Source organism: Chrysochloris asiatica, unplaced genomic scaffold (genome assembly GCF_000296735.1).
Source record: "Chrysochloris asiatica unplaced genomic scaffold, ChrAsi1.0 scaffold00027, whole genome shotgun sequence".
Lineage (NCBI taxonomy): Eukaryota > Metazoa > Chordata > Mammalia > Afrosoricida > Chrysochloridae > Chrysochloris > Chrysochloris asiatica.
This window is the reverse complement of record NW_006408545.1, coordinates 21,107,844-21,132,180: the sequence shown is the minus strand read 5'-3', so window position 1 is coordinate 21,132,180 and position 24,337 is coordinate 21,107,844. Positions and strand designations below refer to the sequence as shown.

The 24,337-nt window shown below is 40.0% G+C and overlaps 1 protein-coding gene across 1 annotated transcript in view; it reads left to right on the top strand.

The window, feature by feature from the left end:
• Positions 1–24,337, top strand: part of SOBP (sine oculis binding protein homolog (Drosophila)) — a 212,486-nt gene that overhangs the window by 61,281 nt on the left and 126,868 nt on the right. The window contains exon 4 of the mRNA XM_006839994.1: positions 4,307–4,458. Coding sequence (XP_006840057.1) covers positions 4,307–4,458 — 152 coding nt within the window. The remainder of the gene's footprint in view (positions 1–4,306; positions 4,459–24,337) is intronic.

Sequence of the window (24,337 nt, the reverse complement as noted above, 5' to 3'; positions counted from 1 at the left end):
AAAGGAAGACCCCCAACGAGATGCACTGGCCAAGTGGCAGCATCAATGGGCTCAAGCGTGGCAACAATAGTGAGGTTGGCCTAGGTTTGGGCAGTGTTTCATTCTGCTGTGCATAAGGTCGCTATGAGTTGGCACCGACTCGATGGTACCTAACAACAACAACAACAAGGCCTGCAAAGAAAGCAAACTTTAATATAGATTAACAGAGGTTTCTTGACTGCCTTCCAGGCTATCTTTATTCCATTCTTAAATGCCCCAGCAGATAGATTGAAAGAGTGCCACCCACAGCATACCTTTGTTTTATGGTGTGGGGAACACACAGTAGTCACTTCAGACTGCTTGGAAAATTGTCTAAAGTGTAATTCAGTTCTAAAACTGATTTTTTTGATGTATGCATTTTAGGAGATAGACATCAGCAACTAACACTCTTACTTTCAAAATTTTCCCTTGGTAAGAGACTCCTAGTAAATGTAACAAAGGATGGTAAATTGATTTTTGAGGGGGCATCTGGTCAGGTCCTGATGTGGCGCTGTAGGGTAAGCACTGGACTGCTAACCACAAGGTCAATAGTTCAAACTCACCTTGGAAAACCTATACCAGGTTGATATGAGTTGGAATCGACTCGATGGCACTTAACCACTGGTCAGATAAGCGAATATATGTGTTCTTAGCCAATCCAAACAGTATCAGACAGTCACTGACTAATAAATATCATTATTTCTAAAAGTCTCCAGATAAGGCAATTCCTCAAACAATTTCAGCCAGGCATTCTGGAAATGCTTGATTTCACACCTCTGTGCACTATAATAAATAAATACCATTTTGATTTCATCTCAGAGTAATTAATCTGAACTTCCCCTTCTGGGATTTAAAATAGAAAAATGTTCTATAACTCTTTGAACATTAGACTGGGAAGAAAAAAAATGCCCTCAAACATTCTGTTTAATTAAATTCTAAAGAGGTGGTACAAACTTTTCACGAGTAACTGAAACATGCATATTTTGACTGATGCATATTTATATGATATTATCATATGAAAATTTTATCATGTTATACAAACTGTTCTGTTTGGGAATGTGAGTTAATGCTATAAACATTTTGTGTTTGTTGTTGCATTGTTCATTATGAAAAATACACAAGCTAATGGCTGTAAGGGAAAAGATAATTATGTGAATTATCTTCGAGTTGCCTCTAGTCTTTAATGGGCATAAACTGTTTGTGTAGGTATGAGATGAGAGCTCCAGATTTTTTTCTAGTTTGGAGGATGATTTATTCAAAAAGCAAAAACAATTTTAAGCAGATACAGTTAGACAAGCTAACATGCTTGGGTCATCTGCTTGACCAAAGTAAAGCATGGGTGCCACTCTGGGGTTCCAGTTAGAAAAAGATGTAGCTGTTGAAAGGACCTTTTCCTCTGGCTTCAAACACTTAAGAAAGGTGTACCTTTCTAGGAGTGTGGCCTTGCTGTTTAAGATGGGGACACCATCTCATTTCTGGCAAGAGGATTCTGACTGCTGAAATTCATTTCGATGAGCACAGTTCTTTCTTAGTTTCTTAAGTATAATATGAATATAGTTGGCTTCCATAAGACTGGAATACTGAGATATCTAAATATGTTTTCTTGAATTTGGAGGGTCATTAGCTATTGGTAACAATTTGATGATAGAAAATGTAAAATCTAATGGAAGTTTTCCAAGGTATTTGCCTTTATGAAATGGAATTTTATGAAAAACGGGTGGGAATGCTGAATTATTTAACAAGGCAGATGCCAACCCCCAGTCTCAGCATTTTCCAACTGCCAGACACAAAAGTGTACAATTTCTTTTGTCTCATCTTCCAGATTGTTACTTTATAGTAAGAATGACTTAGAAAAATAATCTTCTTAACCATTCTACTTTTTTGCTTATTTGTTAGATTTATTCAGGCAAGTGTTCTTGCTTCCCCTTTAAAATGCCCAGTGGGTCTTTCTGGTGATGATGGAGTCAAGCATGAGAAAGTCTCTCAGCTGCTTTTTTGTCCCCAATATCATCCCTGCGGGCCAGAGCGACAGAAAGTGCCCAGCTTTGTCATCTTTTGTTCTCTTCCCTTTCTTGGATCAGTTTTATTTTATTTCAAGGACCTAGGATTTATAAATCTTGTTTTGTTTCCCAAATCAGAATATTTAACAAAGAAAACAATGAGGGGATCCCAATGAATGCTTTAAAGTAGTTTCCTTAGGAAGTGAAGTCTCCCCACTGAACTGTGAGGCCAAGTGATTTCCCCCATAAAAATCTGTTTTCCTTACAGATTTCACCAGAATCAAGCATATTGCCAATGGATCACTTGTGAGACTTCCACTGTATTACCTCCTTTTTTTTCCCCCACGGAAGTTAAGATTTTAAGGCAGCTTATCAATTGGGAAAAATAGGAACAATTAGAAGTAGTTAGTGTAGTAATCACAGATAGTTATTTAAAAAATATACAATTTCTAATCTATTTTAGAAATGTCTTCATATCTAAGCAAATTATAGAGCTTTACTAATTTCTCATGCCCTGTAAAAATGCCTGTGTGTAGGCAGGTGTGTTAGGAATCATATAAAATAAAAATAAAAGTTATCTTTAAATGTAACAGATTATAAAATGCTTAATTCTATAAAATTTGAATTCATGTTATGACTCCATCTAAAGAAAGTTATGTATCTCAAAAATGTTTGATTAAAATGAAAGGTCATTTTCACACTGCCTCATTTGATAATTAACAATAAATCACTGTGTAATTTGTGAAATAAAATGTAGATCATTAAAATGACAATATTTATTCCATTCAGGTAAATATAATCCTGCACACAGTTCTGAGTGATGATACTCAGGGGGGAAAGAGCTGTATCGTTGCACTACAAATTAGTTTGCTTCTAATTTTGCAGGCTGATGACCGCACTGCCTCAAACCAAATCTTTCCCCTGGAAATGGAATGATTGCATGGCAGACCCTATGAACCATGAATATGTCAACAACTCATGGACCAGGCCTTGCTTAGCAATTAGTCTTTGGGGGATTTTATTCAGAAATCAGACAACACTAAACCAGAGCTTGTTGGGGATTTTGTGATTACCATTCATGTCTGGAGCATGAGTCTGGGTTAGTACAAAGAAAAAAAAAAAAAGAAATCCATAAAGGAAGGCGAGATGTGGCTAATAGTGGCAATCAGTCATCCACACACATTGTCAACTGGAAGGACAGGGAAAACTCAGAATATAACAAAAGCCCTTAGGAGATAGCAAGGAAATATTTCTTAGGCTTTTACTTCAAGTATCCTTCCCCTGCCCTGACCCTGATTGCCATCCGTCAATGTTTCCCACATTTAACTATCACCATTGCAGTTTTTTCAGCTTCTCTTACCATCTTTACTATGGATTTACTCAATATATTTTAGTAATTGATTCACTTTAAAAGCTTTAAAAGTTTACTTTTATTTTAAGCAGTGATATGAGGGGGCTTCAAAAAGTTCTTGGAAAAATTCCCATATCTTTTAATGGCATTTTTTCATGAACTTTTTCAAGTCTCCTTGTATTTGTGATGTCATGAACTTCTGCTAGTTAAGTCTGTTTCCTTTTCATATAAAAGGAAAAAAAGGAAACTTTTAAATACTGAAAATATTTGAATACAACCTAGGACCTTTCTGAGCATCCCACGACATGGGTGATGGGTCCTAGAGGAGCTGGGTTTTAGTGGATCTGGCTCATCCTTTTCTGTCACCAGAATTTGCCACTTACATCTTTCCTTCTGGGAATAAATTTTGGGAATGTTATATTGCAAAAGTTAACAACGGCCATATCATTCAACAGTTAATAGGGCACATTGAAGTGAGTCCACTTCCTGACCAAGCGTCACATCATTACAGTTATAGGTTAGCATTGAGTATCCCACCGAATGCAGGACCCACTTGAATCCTACTGTAGACTTTCCGCAGGACCCTTGAAGAAATGGGTCATTTCCCAAGCTTCATTAGTTCTGGGGCTGGTTTAATCAGACAGATGAAGTATTTTAACCAGGTTGAGAAGCTCTAGGAAACCCTGTGGCTCTGCAGTCCTGTTCTGGTTTTAAGTAAATGATGTGCTTTGGAAACTTAGGAGCCAAAAGAAAGAAAGTGAAAACACAAGGCACCGAATCTACCCCCTCAAGAGCTGCCTCTTCTACTGGGTCCAAAGGTAGTGAGGTACAGAAACTGAAATAAGACGTCAGTAGCTTCTGTCAGGTTCAGGGTGTGTCTAAGTTTAAAGGGATGTTTGCTTCTGATATGAACATTTTTCTTATACTTTTATTATAGAAGATGATGTGTCAAATGTACAAATAATGTGTGCCTGGTGCCAGAAAGTGGGAATCAAGCGCTATTCCCTGAGTATGGGAAGTGAGGTGAAAAGCTTCTGCAGCGAGAAGTGCTTTGCGGCCTGCCGACGAGCCTACTTCAAGAGAAACAAGGTAAGAGCATGGTAGAGAGGCAGCCTATACAGGCCTCTCAGAGAATGCTGAGAACACGGCGGGGGGTGGAGTGGGTGGGTGGGCACTGTTCACGTGTACACTTTTTCTCTTTCACTTTTGTCTGTTCTCTTTCTCTGTCATACTTCACCTTTTGGAATAAGCACCCCTCCCTTTTAATGTGTACCCTGCTCTTCAGTTCCTTTTGGCTTGGTGTTTGAATTCTGAGAGGGTGAATGAATTGGGTGAGGACACGGGATCCCAGCTGGGACTCTGAGTGACAGCATCGCTCCAGCAGTAAAGCGCACATCCTAGAGGACATGGAAGTTAAGTGGTAGAGATTTCTTATAAAGGACAAGAAACTAGCCACACAAGTATGGCCAGAAAGTTGTAGTCCACTCAGTTGAATACTTGAATACGAGCCACAGATTCTAGTCAGGACTCTGGACACCTTATAACCATGTTAAAGTGGATGGAAAAGGTGAAACAATGAATACATGGCCAAGATGGCTCATACAGCCAAGCATTTGTATGAAGGATGGTGGATGAACACAGGAACAGCCTTAGTTAGCGGTTTGTTTTAGTTTTTTAAAAGACGTGCAGGTCTGAAAATGTTTGTTTAGAAGATTATCAATCACCAATTTTGGGAAATGGAATGCATAATGTATTTAAAAATCACACACACACACACACACACACACACATGCCAACCACAACTAATATTTATTTTAATCCTTAAAGAACTGCTATAGCAATATGCCACCAATTACTAAAACCAGTTGCTATTCCTTGATTATTTTCCATTGATCTATAAAGCTTCCTTAATTAGTAAAAGCATCCATATTTTACTAAGAATTCCAGTTTCCATAATACAAGAGCAAAAATCTGTCCTTTCTTGAAACAAACAATTATTATATTTTAGAAGTCTGATGTTTGCAACCCTGAAATGCTAATCGTGCACTCACTGCATTGGGAGAAGCACTGTTGCAGCAAATTATCTCCTGCAAATTTGGGTCACACCATTCTGCCAAATAACATAATGCCAAAAGAATTAGGCTGCAGAATTCAACGGGGTGGAATTTTGGTAGCAGTCTGTAAGAATTAGGCTAATAATCTTTACTACAACAGTGAGGCAAGTAAGGAAATTGTCTGCAATTCTTTTGGACCTGTCAACAGTTGAGTTCACTTTTCCCTGGGAGGGGCCCCTGAGGCTGGGGAGGAGCTCAAGAACTGCAACAGAAGGGAGACCAGTTTTGTTTTAATATAGGAGGATTAAAATGATCTCCAAGACCCCCAGTCTCCTGTTTTGAATTCTGAGCACTGGGGTAACAATTACAGGACTGAACCCAGCTCTTTCTTCTTCAAAGCCCTACTTACCACAACAAAATACTTTGCATTCCATTTCAGAAGATGGCTATAGAACAGGGTTTTTTTGTCTTTCTATAATTCTGAAGGCTTATGGGTCTGAATCTTGACTGGCTGCCTGTAGTGAATAAAATCAAGCAAGATGAATTTGTTACAATCCTGATGATACATGATACACTTCGCAAAGCGGTTTTACTTTAGTAAACCTAAGAAGCCATGCAGTGAACCTATGATTAGCACTTCAGGATTACATGATTAGCATTTGTCACATTGTTGTAAAGTTTAAGGTCAAACTGAATTTAAACTTCTGTAGCATTCGGTGTTTTTTTTTTAAAGTGGATAATTGTGATGCAAGATAAGACTTAGGATTTGGAATACTTGTAGTAGGTAAAATCAGCAGCAGGAGGAGGACCATCATGCCTCTCTTCCCTTAAGAAGATATTGGAGTAGGTCTTCCATTATCTTGCCAAACCTGGGAGTTGCAGTGGCTTGATGTTTAGCCAGTGACATTGCCTGCTGATCCCAATAGCCCATTAGTGTACATACAGTATCTGTCTTCTCTGCAATCTTTATGCTTATTTATGTATCCAAAATCTCTGCCAAAGCTCTCATTTTTCAAATAGAGAAATAAACCGGTCACATCACCTGCTGGATTCATATTTTTTTAATTCTAAAAGTGTTATCTTTGTACCAATATTATATTGTATTACAATAAACATGTACAGCTGCTGCCTTTCTGTTAACTGATAGGATTTTGTGGTCATTTCATTTAGGGCTTGGGTTTCCTAATGGATTGTATTAGATACCAGTGTCCATTCTGCCATTGCTAAGAACTGCTGTTATAAGCCCCAGGGTGTTCCCCACTGAAGATAATAGCAAATAGCTACTTCTCTTATATCATTTAGCTATGTCTTATTGGTTTTAGCCCTCATTATTCAGAATGTGGACTTTCTTAATCTTAGAAAAAGGGCAGCAGAATTCTTCCCATTATTACCTTGAAAAAATATTTTTTTTCCTGACAAAATGCTATACTTTTAAATATGGAAAACAGTGTGTGCAGAGCAGAATTTTGCCTTAGGTATAATGTAGATTTAAAAAAAAACATGTAAAATTAACTATGCTGTAAATTATGCTTTTTAATGACAGAGCCATTTCTTTTTGGATAGCATGCTGGGTTCTAAAAATGGTCTCTAAGTTGAAGCCAAATTGCATGCATAACTTTACAAAGAAAAATCGAGTAGAAAAGGTAGCTAATTAGGAGCAGTATTCAGTTGACCTCTGTTTTGTGCCTGAGCAACACCTGCATTTGTGAATATCAGCTGGACTGCTGGGCCCGTGGTTCCTCTTCACAAATGCTTGGGTATCTAGGCAGGAATTGATTTGCTGCTAAAAACAAGGACAAAAATAGCCCAGTTCTCAAAATGTAAGCCCACTGAAAATTGGTTATTTAAATTTCATTTGCTTATCAAACCTTCTTACCTCTTTGGGTCTGTTGGGCAGTTTAGGTTAAACAATTTACCTGAGTCATTCATAAACCCTGGTGCCATGAAATAAGGTCAGATGAACTGAAGTCAAGTTAACCATTTGCAACATGGAGATTACGTTTTTAAACTGAATTTAAAAGCTTCTTTGAAGAATTGTGTGAGTTACTACAAGTATATACGCTTTCTTCAAAGTGCTTCTACTCAACACTTTACTGTAGGGCCCTGTGAGTCACAGCTGTATCCGGTTAAGAATCTAATGACTAGCTTACATATTTTGGGATCTTGGCCCTAGGAAATGAGCAGCATTAATACTTAATTATATTATGTAGAATCTCTATTTCCCAGAGGCACAGTTGTTGTCTCAAAAGTTTTGAAACAGTGGGTTATATTTTTTAGCCTATGGACATTGGACAGACAATGGGATGTCAATCTCATTATTTAATGCACTAGAGACTTTTCAGGAGTCCTGGTGTGGTGCTGTCAGGACCACAAGGTTGACTTGGACTACAAGGTTGGTGGTTCAAACTCACTAGTCACTCTTCAGAAACCCTATACAGAGTTGCTATGAGTTGGAACTGCCTTGACGGCACTTACCACCACCACCAACAACAGTTCAGTCTTTTTCGAGGCCCTTTTTGAGGTCACAAGTAGAGAAGAACTTGAGAAAATTTCTAGCAAAATGGTTCACCCAGGGACTGCAATGTCATAGAGACTTCTTAGTAGTTTTACACGAGATACTAAAACCTTCAGTCTAACTTGCTAATACTAGTTCTACTTTGCACAATAACACTTAAAAATATTGTTTCCTAAGTGATCATAAGTTCCTTATGATCAGTCTCTCTCTAAAAACAAGAGAAACAGATAAGACTACAAATAGTGATCATTTCCAAAAATCTTTCCTTAATTTTTTTTCTAAAGGACCTTTTTGCATGGAAAATATCCTGTTGTCTAAATTAATGTCCAAAAAAACAAGCAGGAAACCCAAACTCAGGACAAGTGGTCAAGATATAGACAATTAAGGATTACTGTTTCCTTGCTGTTCAGATCTCAAGTTTATGGTGTTCTTTATGGTTGAGTAGCATCGATGATTATTTAGTAACAAACAGAAATTCCTAAGGACACTACCTTTTTGCTTCCTTGTTCTCGTTTTTCCATAATTTGAAACAAGGATTGACAGGAATACTTCATCAGTATCAAAATGTTGCTGTTCCTCAGCAGACCATAGTTTGAAGAATCCTAGATGAATAATATAAAAGATTATATAGATAGAAACATTTTAAAATGATGCCATTAGGTTACCCTCATAATATTGTACTAATAACATAGGCATTCGTTGGGGGAAAATATTGCATTAAATAAACATGTATTTTACTTTCAAACTCTATCCCTGGATACATAGCATGTATAGAGATTTTCTAGAAGAGATCTCTTTTGGAAGACATTGGTATGTATCACCATATTATTTGGAATTACATTTTATTTAGACCTAGACTCTTGGTCTTTTTATTAAACTTGCATATACCCTGGGAGTGATGCCTTGGTTTCAGACTTAATTATAGAACCTAGCAGTGCAGAAAAAATGTGTTACAATTGCCCTGTTAATCCAGTGATTAACATGTCTGCCTTTTTCTCTTTTAACACCTGCAAGATTTAATTTGCAAAATGGGTATCATTCATGAAGGTTTGGAGAAGGACATTAAGAAATTACTTGCAATTAATGTCCCCTGACTGCCTGAACTCAGGCCACAAGCCCATCTTTGCTAGTTGCTTGAAAATATCCTTGGTCCATAAGTAAGTTATCCCAGAGAGCTCCAGGGTTCTTCTGTGGACTTATCTGGTTTCTATTAGGTGAAGTGAGCCAGTTTGCATTGATCTCTCTGCAGAACAGGATGATTGCCTTGGTTCTGTGGAGTCCATTGGAACTGTGCTGTAGTCTACCAGAGTGTAAGCCTCAGAGGGCCATTTCCTCCCAGGACTTTAGTCTGTAGGCCAGGGGCTGAGTTCCCTTCAGTGAAGCAGACAGAGGTATGTTCAGCAAACTCTGGGGAAAGAACAACAATCCAAACTGTTTTCTTGTTCTGTGGTATTTTGAAATATGGAATGGAATATTGATGAGGTGCTGCAAATGAAAACCGTGAAAAGCAATAGCAGAAGAGAGGGTAGAATGTTATTCTTTGAAACACATTTGGGATGTTGGTAAAGCAGGAAGTTTCTGGTCAATGAAGTGTGGTGAAGGTCAGTTTCAAGTAAATGCCAAGCTCTGGAGAGACCTGGAGCATGAACAGAATTGAACCAAGTGAGTTTGTCCTGAGAGAATGGGACAACAACCAATAATGGACTCTGTTTTGGAAGACTGGGGGGTAAAGGAGGCAGGGAGGAATAACTTAGCCCATTACTCAGAATGGGCTTCAAATTCTAAATAACATTTGATTTTTGAGATTAAATGTGAAGAGATGAACAAAACCCTAGACAGCTTCAAGCTCCAACCCATACTCAACATTTCTTTGCCGTGAACAGAATTAAGAGCAGGAAGCTTTCATAGGCCTGACTTTGCTTTCGTGGGATCGATATACAGGGCTATTGACATATATGCTTGAATGTTAATTTTCAGACAAAGTAAATCTCTGGACATCCTTCTGATGGTAACTAATGCTCTACACTTAAATCAAGTTTTTCTCATCTGAACTTCCGGTAATTATCCAATCCATCTCAAAGGCACGCTCCCTTTTAACATTAACCACAGTGTCAGATTGCATCAGCCACATTGTGTTCTGGTGGCGGCTGCTGCTGCCGAGTGATGGATTTGCGTGCTTGGAGTTCATAGGCTGCCTGTCTGTTTGGGCAGTGGGCAGTTCAGGGAAACAAATGATCAGGAAGAGCTCTATTTATTTGGGATGTACACTCTGCTTATTGATTCAGTCACTTGCATCGCCAAGCTTCTCTTCTTACCTGTAACAGTGCCCAGGTTTATCTGAAGAGTGAGCATTTAAAGAATGATCTTAGAGGTCTTTCTGATGAGCTTCTCCCACCATAAGCTGCATCCAGCACAGTTACTCTTTGTATCTGACTTAAGAAGGAAGGTGTCAGGAGACTTTATTAATGAAGGCCAAGTCAGGGGAAGGTTCTGTGAATACTCGGTATATTGTCCAAGAAAGAAGGATTGTGTGTTTTCCTGAGACCGTAGTTGTGCTCTGTTAATTCAAATGCTTCATTAAAAATGTTAAATATCTAAATAAGTGTATGCATAAAACAGGGCAGGTGGCTTGCCTTGAGAGCTATTTCAAAGTAATAGTTTGAGTTCAGAATTTCTCTCATTCGTGTTTGCAATCTCTGGTCACAAAACCTAGCACACTGAACAAGACCATATGCAGGATATGCAACTCCTCAGCATGCTGTGGTTTATTTTTATTTTCCCAAATCTCAGTGCCTGTGGATAGTGTTGTGCATATGAGCAAATACTTGAACTAGGAAAACCATGTGTAGTCCTTTGTTCCTTGGACTCTTCTGCTCTCTTCATATTATCACAGCTTGTTGTTGTTGTTGTTAAGTGCCTTTGAGTCGGTTCTGACTCATAGTGACCCTGTATAGGGTTTCCGAGAAGTGGTTGTGAGTTTGAACTATCGACTTTGAGGTCGAGTGCTTCTCCTACAGTGCCACACCAGAATTTAGGATGAAATAAAGAATATCTTGCGGCAGATGACCACTTAATTTCTGCTCTGGCAATTTTGACGGAGAGTGGGAAAGCCCCTCTGGTACAGTCCACTCTTAAAGTGAGTGTGCACACAGTGGATATAATGTCTACTGATAGGTTCACTGCCTTTCGTTGTTACAGACGTCAATTCTATTGCATTCTCTGTAAACACAGGCCGTGGACCAGAGCTGGGCACTACTGCAAACACTAGAATGCAGATCAATGGCTTAATGAATCCATAAAAGATGCTTGAACTCGACTGCAACTTACTGAGCACTCTAGTTAAATGAAACTCCTGTAGTCTTTAACAAAGATAGAGATAATCAATGGCTGAGGGTGGAAGTCAATGTCCAGTAATCACTACCTCCCAGAATGCGTGTTGTTGTCTTATGTCTAACAGAAGGTTAGTCCGATTCCGACTCTGAAGTTCAGTACATCTTATTGATATTTGCTCGATGTTCGAGAGTGGAATTTGACCCAAAGATGACATATTCTTAGTAATGTTGCTTCTGTGAGGAATTTTTAAACTATGGAGTGTATATATTTAAAAACAGCATTTCTTTGAAGTGATAAGATGAAGCTTGTGAATTTCATTTCTTCTATCATGTACTGTCTTTGTAAGTCTTTCCCACAATGAAAAATAAATAGGGAGAGAAAATTCATTCATCATTAAATACTAAAAATGTCAAATTGCTTCATTTTGGAGAGCTTTGATTAATCCTTAAATGGTAAAATATTCCTCATTAGTTTCCCATGGTTAAGGGTTAACCACTCCTATTATAAATTCAGACACTAATGTATTTTCTGCTTAATTCATCTTCGAATAGAGGAAAATATAGTTAGTAGCTATGAATTTTTTACTTCCAAATGTGCTTTGGAAGTATTTCACTGATTTATGAGAGCGCTTTGAAAGCATGTAGGAGAATTCCTTCATAAATATGTTAAGATGTATTTAAAAGTATTTAGCCACTTTTGATTATGGAAAAAAAAAAAAAAAAAAAGGGAAAAAAAAACCCTGCCTTGGCTTTGAAATGATTACTTTTCCAAAGAAATAGTAGAGTTTGTGACATAAATATACCTACTTCGCACTAAGAGATTACATCGTTATCTGACATTTTGGATTTACAATAACAGTGAGAAATCTCCAGTCCAGCTTGTGGTTGGATTGGTCTTGTGACAATAGCTGAGGAGTGTCCCTGGAGGAGAGTCTCCTGGAAGTTCGCAAACTGGGCTCCGTGGCCCAAGATCCATCGCTCCTTCCTGCCAGGGGGGAGTACTGGGCCCAGTTGGGCTGGCCTACTCTGGGCCCAGGGCCTCCTGGCCGATGCAAGCACAAGCAGCACCAAGCCAGGTTGCTTGTTCTGCTGGTTTCTCAGATCTGAGGTTCAAACTCAACAGCCCCTCCTTGGAAACTATACAGAGTTGCTCTGAGTTGGCCCCAACTAGACGGTACTTATCAATAACAATGTGGCCTGAGGCTCTGTAGTTTAAAATTGCTGTAGGTGGGAAGGGGGTGGGACAGGAGAGAGAAAGCACATTGGAGAGGGAGTTTGGGCGAAATGAGCACTAATCTGGGCCTAAAGCTCCCATCACCCCCTGAAGCTCCCAGCGCCCTCTCAGGAAGTTCTGAGCCTCAGCACCAGGATGTTGAACGCAGGGCTAGCAGGGGTGGGAGTGGAGCCTTGGAGGCAGCTCAGCAAAAGGAGGCTTTGACCCAGCACTGGAGAAAGGTGGAGTGGTTCAGGTATGGGCCCTCCAGCCACATAGTCCAGCTTTAACCAGCTTTGTCTCCTCCAAGCCTTTTTTGCAGAGGAATGGGAAACTCTATATAAGGTCACTATGAGTCGGAACTGACTCAATGCCACTTAGCAACAACAACAATCCATAACTGGCCTTGTCACAGATGAGCACATAAGTAAATCATAATTTATTTCTCTGATCAGATTTTCTAAAAAGTTGAGTAAATGGTTGGTCTGAAAACAAACAAGCACAAAAGTCCTTTATTTTAGTATAACACTGATTTTTGCCTAAGCTATGAAGTCTTTAGTAGTTTACCAAGTCTTTGGAGTCCTGGTGTGGCTCTGTAGGATCAGCACTGGACTGCTAACCACAAAGTCAGCAGTTCAAATCCACCAGCTGCTCCTTGGAAACCCTATACAGGGTCACTATGAGTCGAAACTGACTGAACGGCATTTGACATCAAACACACAACACCAAGTCTCTGGAAGCACAGTGACTCTATAAGTACTGGACCTGAACTACAAGGCCTGCTATTTGAGGCCCCAGGAGCTCTGGTAGCGTAGTGGTTATGAATCGGGCTGCGAACCTTAAGGTCAGCGGTTCGAAACTACCAGCCGCTCCGCGGGAGAAAGATGAGGCTTTCTACTCCCGTAAAGATTTACACCCTCGGAAACCCTGTACAGGGTCGCTATGGGTCGGAACCGACTCGACGGCACTTAACAACAACAACAAGTTGATCCATGGGAGAAAGATGATGTCTTCTGCTTCCTGGAAGATTTAAATCCTCTGAAACCTATGTAGGGTTGCTCTACAGACTTGATCGTTCCGTGGGAGAAAGATGAGGCTTTCTACTCCAGTAAGGATTTACACCCTCGGAAACCCTGTACAGGGTCGCTATGGGTTGGAATTGACTCAACGGCACTTAACAACAACAACAACATACAGACTTGATGACACTTAACAACAATAACAACCAAGTCTTTGGAACCTAATGGTATGGCTAAGTGAGGAGTGTATATAAAACATTTTTCATCGGATTTTTGTCATATAAATTTAAATGATCATAGTGTTTAATTTTCTTGATTTGCTACATAGCATTAGAAGAGTATGATCTTTACCTAACAAGTATATTTTGGGGGTTCGGTGGGCAGTGGTAATAAGGAATATTGAGCTTTGATGATTGCTATTCTGCTCATTGGCCTTTTGCCTAAACATTCCATGACAAAGTGGTGATTTATATATGAATGCAGTAAATGATAAGGTATTTTGTCACCTATTTTGATAGAAGGATTTCACATTCTTTAAAAATATGAGGGATAGCTTCCATTATTTCACATCCAAATCATTGTTATAAGAATTGTTGTAGGCCCTTGATATAGTCTGTGCTCTTCTGGTAGGACTGTATGAAGGTGCTTCAAAAACTTCGTGGAAAAATGGAATGAAAAGTTACGGCATTTTTCCATGACAAGTTTGAAGCACTCTCTTACATTTGATAAATTGAAGCTATTTAAGTTGTTGATGTCAAATGACTTAGGGATCCAGAGACCCAGAGGTAGGTTGTAATAAAGCTGGGCACAGAGTTAAAGACAAGTGGATTTGCCCAACAGGAAACAATAATCTCCTTGTCCCTTTTCTCTTTGATTTTAGACAAGGTTAAAAAAAAAAAAAGTGTAATTTATTTGTCCATTCATTATTTAAAAAGAAGACATAAAAAAGATATATATACGATGGATTAATACAGTAGCTGCAGCAATGGGTTCAAGTTTATCCAAGGTTGTGAGGGTGATGCAGGGTGTCACAATAATTTGTTCTGTTTTGCAGAAGGTCCTTAGGCACTAGAGCCAATTTGATGGCAAGTAAGAACAGCATCATGTTCTGAGGGGACCTTTGTGGTTCAGTGGTAGAGTTCTTCCCTTCCATGGAGTCCTGGTGTGATGCTGGAGGATCAGCACTGGACTGCAAACCACAAGGTCGGCAGTTCATATCTACCAGCTGCTCCTCGGAAACCCTAGACAGGATCACTTCACAGCAACAACATGATGGAGAGCCAGGTTCAATTATCAGACAACACACCTCCTGTGCAGCCACCACTCTGTTTGTTGTTGGAGGCCTGTGTGTTGTGATGATGTTGAACAGGTTTTAGCAGAGCTTCCAGACTACTGAAGACCAGGAAGAAAGGCGTGGTGATCTACTTCTGAACAGCAGTTAATGAAAACCTTTGGGTCCAATCCACAACTGATCATGGGGATGGGAAGTCTTTCCATCCTTTATGCATGGGGTTGCCATGAGTCGGGATCAACAACAGCAAAAACATAATGTGTTAGGCACAGTTATAGGCTTAGTGGATAACTGAAAAATAGGTCTGTTCCCTGCCTAAAAGGGGTTTACATTCTAGTGGGGAAGATCAATAATATGCAAGTTAAAATATGTATAGAGTAGTCCTCCCTGATCAATAGTTTTACTCTCCACAATTTCAGTTACCTGTTCATAGTCTGCAAATATTAGATGGAAAGTTCCAGAAATATACAATTTAGAGGTTTTTGAATTGCACACTCTTCTGAGAAGTATGGTGACATTTCACACTGCCCTGCTCTGTCCTGTACAGGGCGTGAATCCTGCCTTTGTCCAGCATATCCTAGCTGCATATACTGTTGTTGTTGTTGTTATGGGCCGTGGAGTCGGGTCTGACTCATAGCGACCCTGTACAGGGTTTCCGAGGCTGTAAATCTTTACAGGAGCAGAAAGCCTCATCTTTCTCCTGTGGACCAGTACTACCTATCCATTAATCAGTCGCTAGCTGTCCCAGCTATCATGTCTACAGTGTTCAAGTAATCCTTATTTACTTAATAATTGTTCCATTTATTTATTTTTAGTTATTGTTAATCTCTTACCCTGCTTAATTTATAAATTCCATTTTATCATAGGTATGTATGTATAGGAAAAGACAGAACAAAACATAATCTGTATAGAGTCCTGGTATGGCACTATAGGATAAGCATTGGACTGCTAACCACAAGGTCAAACCCATCAGCTGTTCCTTGGAAACCCTATGTAGGGTCACTATGATTCAGAACCAACTCAACGGCACTTAACAGCACCACCCCCCCACCAGGCTCAGTCCTGTCTTTGGTTTCAGGCATCCATGGGGGATCTTGGGATGTATCCTTGTGAATAATGAGTACTACTGATGTGGTGATCTGCTCCCATAAAGATACAACCTTGGACACCTTATGGGACAGTCCTACTCAGTCCTGCCGTGTTGCTATGAGTCAGAATGGACTCAGTGGCACTGGGTGCATGGATAATTGTACATGTCATAGACTTTCAGAGAGTTAAGCATGCTATGAAGAAAAAGCAGAGTTAAGGAGGTTGATAGTACTGGGGCTCTGAGGTAGAGACAGAATGAAGTGAAGGAGTCAGTCCTGGGAGGGTCCAGGGAGGCCAGAGGCACGAGTGCAAACAGGCATCCTAAGGCCTGTTCAGGGATAGCGTTATTGAAGAGCAACAAGAGGGTTAGCATGTCTGGAGCTGAGTGACCAGGGCCTGATACGCTGGTAATCTGGATTTTGTTCTAAATGTGCTGGTAGCTGTTGATGGGTGTTGAGCAAAGTGAGTGATATAATGTGATTTTCATTGTTGATTGAACTGCTGTTAGGTGAGTAATATATTTAAGATCTTGGAAGGGATAGAGTGGAAGTGAAAGCAACAGCATTCCCATCAAAGTTGGGTGTGTCTGGCAATAGAAAGCTAAAAATATCTCATTCACTGAATTATTCATTAGTAGTTATGAAACATTTCCCAGTAGCAAAAGTGTGTTGAACTAATTTAGATTATTATTATATATATTTTTTGGCAAGGTGTGGGAGTAAAGGAAACAAGAATGATGTTGTAGGTGAAATGTCTTGCCTGACACAATGGTTTTCTTTCTATAGAGTTGTTGTGGTGGTGGTTGTGTGTCGTTGAGTCGGTTCCGACTCATAGCAACCCTGTATAGGGTTTCCAAGGAGTGGCTGGTGAACTTAAACCTCTGACTTTGTGGTTCAAACCTACCTTGCAGACGAGTGTATTAACACACAGCACCACAGGGTAGATGGGGTTTATCCTGAACCCTGTGGGGAGATGACTGTCTTTGAAGGCAAGCTCCATGCAGAACCCGGCTCTTGGAGTGGGAGACCTACAGTGTCTACAGGGTCTTCTCAGTTCCACTTTAAGAAGTACTTGTTGATGAAAAGGAAAATGTAACTTTGTAAAGGCCGTATTTTGACAAAGGAGTTATTCTGAAGTTGGTTTATTCTAAGAGTAGACTTCATCTGATGATTACTTATTAGGTATATGTAAGTAACAGGAGACCTAACTCAAACTGGCTTAAACAATAAGAGGCATCTGACTTGATGGCATTTAACATCAAGTTATTTGATGGAGTCCTGGTGTAGCAACGGACTGTTAGCCACAAAGTTGGCAGTTCAAACCCACCAGCTGCTCCTTGGAAACCCTACACAGGGTCACCATGAGTCAGAACTGACTTGGTGGCACTTACCAATGAATACATTGTCTGATGGAACTGTAAAATCCTGAGGTAGGGTTTGCTTTGAGGTTTGTTGATCCCAGGGATGCAGTGATTTGATCATGATTCTGTTTCTTTCTCTGTATTCTTCTATACAGTTGTTGCTGTTGAATTGGACCAATTCCTGGTGACGTTATGTATTATAACAGAATGAAACATTACCAGGCCCTGTGCCTTCTTCATGTTCCTTGGTGTGTTTGTGTCCTTTGTTGTGGTTATGTGTCTATCAATGTCCTGGAAGGTGTCCTGTGTTTTCACTGAGCCGTTATCAAACATGATGTCCTTTTCTAGCAATTAGTCTTTCTTTACGATGTGTCTAAAATCAGCAAGTTGAAGTCCTGTCATTATTGCTTCTAAGAATCATTCTGATTGAATGAGCAGGCTCCAAAAAGTTCGAGGAAAAATTACGTTACCTTTTAACCCCATTTTTCCATAAACCTTTTGAAGCCTCTTCATATTTCTTTTTAAGATTGACAGTTTACTGTACATTATGTTGCAAGCTCTCAAAAGGCTGTGGGATGGCTTCTTGCTGCAATCAAAACTGTATGTTTCCTTATTGACACCCAGTAGAAGATAGACTAGAGTTCTGGTGGCGCTGTAGGTTAGGTGTTGGGCTACTGGGTTAGTAATTCAAACACACCAACCAAACCATGGGAAAAAAATGCTATCTGCTTCTGTAAAGGTTTACAGTCTCAGAAACTCAGTATAGGGTCACTATGAATCGGACTCAACTCAGTGGCAGTGGGTCAGAAGACAGAGTGCCTGTGTCCTAACATGCAAACAAGAGTCCTAAAACTCACCTTCACTGCTATGCTTAAGGTACATGTGCAAGCCTGAATTAGGGGAATGGAAGGTTCTTATTAGACTGAGTCTCTGCAGTTGGAATTGGGCTACCAGAATGAATATCTTGGAACTGCTAAAACACAGAGAGGGTCACAATGATGACTGATAGTTGTTGTTGTTAGATGCCATTGAGTTGGTACTGATTCATAGCAACCCTATGTACAACAGAATGAAGCACTGCCCGGTCCTGGGCCAATCTCACAATTGTTACCATACTTGAGCCCATTGATGCTGCCATTTTGCCAATCTATCTTGTTGGGGGTCTTCTTCTTTGTCTCTGACTCTCCACCTTACCAAACATGATACCCTTTTCCAGTGACTGGTCCCTCCGGACAATATGTCCAAACTATGAGAAACGAAGTCTGGCCTCCAAGGAACACTCTGGCTACACTTCTTCCAGCACAAATCTGTTGGGTCTTTTGGTAGCCCATGGTACTTTCAGTATTCTCCTCCTCCAAAACCATAACTCAAATACATCAATTTTTCTATGATCTTCCTTAGTCGTTGTCCAACTTTTGCATGCATATGTGGTTATGCATGCCGTGGAGTCGGTTCTGACTCATAGCAACCCTTGGCAGGGTTTCAGAGGCTATAAATCTTTACGGGAGCAGAAAGCCTCATCTTTCTCCCACCAAACAGCTGGTAGTTTCCAACTGTTGACCCTGAGGATAGCAGCCCGATTCGTAACCACTATGCTACCAGAGCTCCTTCGCATGCATATGAGGTTATTGAAGATACCATGGCTTGGGTCAGGTGCACCTTAGTCCTCAAGCTGACATCTTTGCTCTTCAACACTTTAAAAATGTCTTGTGCAGCATATTTGCCTAATGCAGTACGTCGTTTGATTTCTTGACTGCCTTCCATGAGTTTTGATGATTAATCTAAGAAAAATGAAGTCTTTGACAACTTCAATGTTTTCTCCGTTGATCAGAATGTTGTTTATTGGTCCAGTGGTGAGGATTTTGTTTCCTTTACATTGAGATGCAATCCATACTGAAGGCTGTGGTCTGATAGTATGTGCCAGCAAATGTCCACTTGAGAGAAGGAGAGGTGATCTCATAAGGGTGAATTCTTCACGAAGGACTATTTCATGTGGAAGGAGCAACCTGAAATCCAAGTGTGGACTGAAAGAGAAAAATGTGGTAAGTTTTCATCATAGGGTCCTTAGGTGAACTATCTTTTCTATCCAGGACTAGCTGATTTGAGAAACCAGATTATTAGAATGTTCGTATGATTGATAAGCCTTAGACTTCAGCAGCAGGACTAAAGTACTGGATGCTTGTATTCATTTTGGACTCTAGAGAACATGAAATTACACTGGTGTAAGACAAAGGGATTGTGGTGAGCTGCAAGAGATCCCCATTTATGAAGAGGAACAATAGTGCACTTAATTTAGAACAGTTTCATCGGTGACCTGGGAGTTGCTGGTCAAGGACCATTTTGGATATGGGAGGCAGATGCCTGGGTCTGTGATAAAGCAGCTGCTACCCATGAAATGTTAGCTTGCTCACTAATTTCTCAGTGACTAAAAACTGTTTAATAAGCAGAAGGGAAAGGGGAACATTCGAAAGAGTTGTGATTTGGTTTGAGGCTGAATGCATCAAGTTCAGGTGGTCAAAGGAGCAGAAGCCTTGACTTTTGCAACTTTGACAGCAATTAATTAGTGAGTCAATCAATTTATTTATGTAATCAATAAATTCTTTCTGAGCAGCTACTATACACAGGCACTGTGCCAGTCATTGGAGTTACAGTGGCCAACAAAAACCTGGTCCCTGTCTTCGTGAAGTTTACAGTCCAGCTGGGGACAGACATTAATTTAAATAATGACATAAATTTTGTGATTTAAGAGCTATGATGATGTGGGCACATGTTTGGAGAAAAGGGACATGACTAATCAGAAGCTCTGGAAGCTCTCCTGAGGAAATGGGGCCTGAACTGAAGTCTGAAGGGTGAGGGTGCTAAGTAGACAAAGAGAGGAAGGAAGAGCTGCTCAGGTGGAGGCTGCAGGGATTCCCAGGTGAGGCTCTGATTTGCTACTTCTTGAGGGAACATTTCAAGTTCTTTCTGAAGGGATGTAGCTTACCTTCAAACAAGAAAACAAGCAGCCACAAATATTTGCTGGGACTATGAGCCCATTTATCCATTTGCTTATTCATGCATTCATTTATTCATGTATGCATGCATTCTCCCAACGTGGGGGGGATTTGTTGCTTGCCTGTTGGCCTCTACCTACCCTGACTTCTTACTCAGCTTCATGGGACTGTAGAATTAGCACACGCCTACTGATTCATTGTAGGGGGTGTGTTGACAGTTTCCAATTCCTAAAGGTAAAGTATTTAGTAACTAAACAGTAATAATAAAACAATGATAACAACAAAACCTGTTTTCAATGATCATATACATCAGAAAAGCAAGAATGACAACAAGGGAAAAGATTTGTTGAAAATGTACTGGTTTGAGAGAGACTTTTATGATTATTGTCTGATGGATGTGGCTAGGTGATAGAAAATAAATTGGTTAAGACACTTTGGTTGGAAAGAGCCACAGACAGGGCCAATTCACCCACTGGGTGCGGGGAAGATGGGTGGTTTTGTTATCCGTAGTGAGAATTTGAGGGCCAGGATCACATTAATGTGAGGGCAGAGAGGAAGTTTGGGCGATGATCGATTCCAGGACAGAGAAATGTGGATTGACACTCAGGTAGGTCCCCAGACGAGACAGCTATGATGGAGTGGAAACAACAGTGTGTCTGCTGGTACAGCAGCAGAAGGTGATTCTCATGGCACTGTGCTGTGGTAGTCTCTGTTTCAGCCTGGTAGCTCATTTGAGCCTGGTATCTCATGACAACTTTGTAGAAATGCAGTGATAAGTAAATAGGCAGGTAGGTAGTTCAGGTTTTACCGTCCTTAATTGGGTGATATGGATATGAATATTCTCGTTGAGAGGGGCTTGGATCGTGATTCAGAATGCCAAATACAGAAGGGGTGGCCTTTATCAAGGCTAACCACCCCTGCACCTGCTTCAGGTGACCTCAGCATAGTTCTGCAGGAAGAAGCCATGTCCTCTCCAATTCCAGTAGCTCTGGGAAACCACACATAGTGGCAATCATTCCAAAAGAGGCTGATTTCAAAACTGTGATGAAAATGGCTAACAGCAGGCTGAAGGTTAAAGTAAAAAACTTAAAAACCATAAAATCTGCCTGGAGGCTATTTAAGCAAACTGTTTTAGAGGCACAGATGGTTCATATACCTCTGAGCCAAAAACAAAAAGTAAAAAAGGGGACAGTAAAGCTGGCGTGATTAAGCAGACAAGTATGAAAGTTTTATTAGTACTGAACAGGCATCTTTTAGAAAAGTAAAAAATGTGTTTCAGGAAACTTGGAAGACATGTTAAAGATCAGTCAGAAATGCAGAGGGCAAACACATGACATTTCTGAAAGCAACCCCAGACAATGAACAGACAGTGGACTGATCGGCACTGGCCAGCAGTGGAAGAGAACGATGCTGTATGTGGGCACCTGGGTGTGGCTTTCTTGCCCTGCCGAGTCGTTTTTATAGAGTTTGGTATAACTTAAATGGCGCCTTGGATCGCCAAAGAAAATCAGCTAAAGCAAATTTGCCAAGTGTCATAAATCAGAGGGTCCAAAGCATGTGAAGGAAATAAAGTATATTATTGCTGGAAGTCTTATTACAAATAGTAAGCACAACTGAAAACTGGGAACCCAGGTAGGAGAGAGCATCTGACTTCTTCCTAGGGCATATGTATGTACCCCTCCAAGTGTTTCATGCCATGTGCGTACATGCAGAAGGCCTCCAGGGTTTAGACTGGTGGGCTTCCCATTTTCATAATTTTGAGACAAAAAAGTAGAGTTTGTGGGGTTGTCACTTGAGAAGTTTCCTCTAAGAAGAAAACAGTACTTGTGTTTTGAGTTAGCATTCACTATAAACCTAAATAAAAATGACCAAAGATAGAGTTTGCAAAAAGTAAGGTAAGTTGTTTGGATTTTCAAATATCCAAGTATTTCACTTAGAGTTTGGCTAACTTTTTCTGAAGGGACCCTTGAGGAAAATAAATATCCGAAGGCAAGGAATAAAGGATTGCCTTGGATTCAGAACCTGAGTAAGGAGCGATGGTACTCCTCAGAGGACAAATAAATTAGTAGCACACTATCCCAGGGGTTTATATTAGTCGTGGCACCTAATATGCTGACTGCTGATTTGGAAATAGATGACAACAAGAAGCAGAATTTTGCTACTTGCTGTAAGTGGCTTTCATTTGAAAAACCACAGAGGATTACTTTTCCATCCACTGCAAAAGAAACAACAACAACAACAAATGCTCTACAAGTGCATAAATATAATGAGGTCGCTTGGCAGTACATGCAATTCCATTCACTCAACTGTCAGTTAACACAAGGGCCCAAAAGGTTTGAATCCTCATCCTCCCTCATACAGGCTGACTCTCAGCATCCCCAGAGAGAGGAACTGGGTTGAGTCTGCGGGGATCTCAATGGTGTTGCCTGCCGAGAGCAAAAAAATTAACTGGTGACTGCTTGCCTGCACTAACGAAAAAAAAATTAAAAAAAAAACTGATAAAAGAACATCAAACTCTATGCTGATGATCAAGCTATGGCACATACTCACAGGCAACATGCTGTCTTTTCCTCTTTAACCTTTTTTTTTCTTTCTTTTCTTATAAAGGGCTCATGGTGAACTTTAAATGAGTTGACATAGAGGATTAAATATATTTTCATTAGACTCCAGGCTACACAAATATGGGATCCAATCGCCTGAAAAGGTATATTGTTGAGGACAGAAGGACCAATAATGAAGCCAAAGAACTAGCAAAGATAAATGTAATAAAAGTGTACCCTGCCTCTTAACGCTCAGAGGTAACCTTTGCAGTTGGCCACCATGGATGAAGTCTGGGTCAGACTCAGTGGCAGATGGTTTAATACATAGTGCATATATTAACCCACTGAGGCAGGCCTAGATGAATGCGAGCAGGTTGTTAATGATGGTGTGTAGCCGTTGTGAGCGGCTCCAGGTCTTGCAGTGAGGTGTTCAGATGTCATGCTTCAGGGTTCAAGTTGATGAGCTTGTGGGTTGGGAAATCATATCCCCTTTTGTATTGCACTGAACAGCTGAGGAGGCATGCTTTAGGGAAGGGTGAGTTTGATGATTTCAGGTGACTCACATGCCAGACCTATGATTTCGTTTGACCAATTCTTTTTTTTTTTTTTCAAAGTTTTTATTATGAATTGACTGATAGTTTACAGGGAAGAACATCGGTTTTATACTTCTGTTTCATTGCAATGATTATAGTCTCCTCCGTGCATCATCAGTGAACAACCATTCAACAGTATTTGCTTCTATTCCCTCTGTTTCTTGGGGTTTTTCTGGGGGGTCGTTTTACCAATGATTGCTTTTGGTTGAAGAGTACACTGAGTGTTGGTTATTTTGTGAATAAAAATACATCTATGAAACTCAAACTCGATATCAAGTTAATACTGATTAAAAAATTAAAGAATCCCTAATCTATGGTCTTTTGTTGTTGTTGTTGTTGTTATGTGCCATCGAGTTGGTTCCGACCCATAGCGACCCTGTATAGGGTTTCCGAGGGTGTAAATCTTTACGGGAGTAGAAAGCCTCATCTTTCTCCCGCGGAGCACCTGGTAGTTTCGAACCGCTGACCTTAAGGTTCGCAGCCTGATTCTATGGTCTTTAGGCAACAGAAAAAGTCTTGTGCCAATGGTATAATTATCATCATTCTTTATTTCAAATTGTTTAATGAATAGGATAGGATAACGACCCTCCTTCAAATTCCAGAGCATTTTACCTTGGCTTAGAGGGTGAGTTAAAAGCAGATAACACCAATATAATTAATTATTAAACCTTAAACTATGCTTGTATTTATTGAAGCTTAAACCAAGGTACAAGGATTAAATACATTCAGGAAGAGTTGAATAAAAGTTTAGAAGCCTTATAGAGTTTTGATTAGGGCTTCATTTCCTATTCAGTGTGATGAGGGAATAAAATTTAAGTGTGCAAAAGATGGAATTTGTTAACATTTGCATTTCCCCACAAGTAGAATTCTCATTCAATTCCTTCTGTTCACTTTCTTTACCTTTTCAGTGCAATTATTTAGCACTTGGTAAATATCTTCACTAAAACCCACTGCCATCAAGTGGGTTCT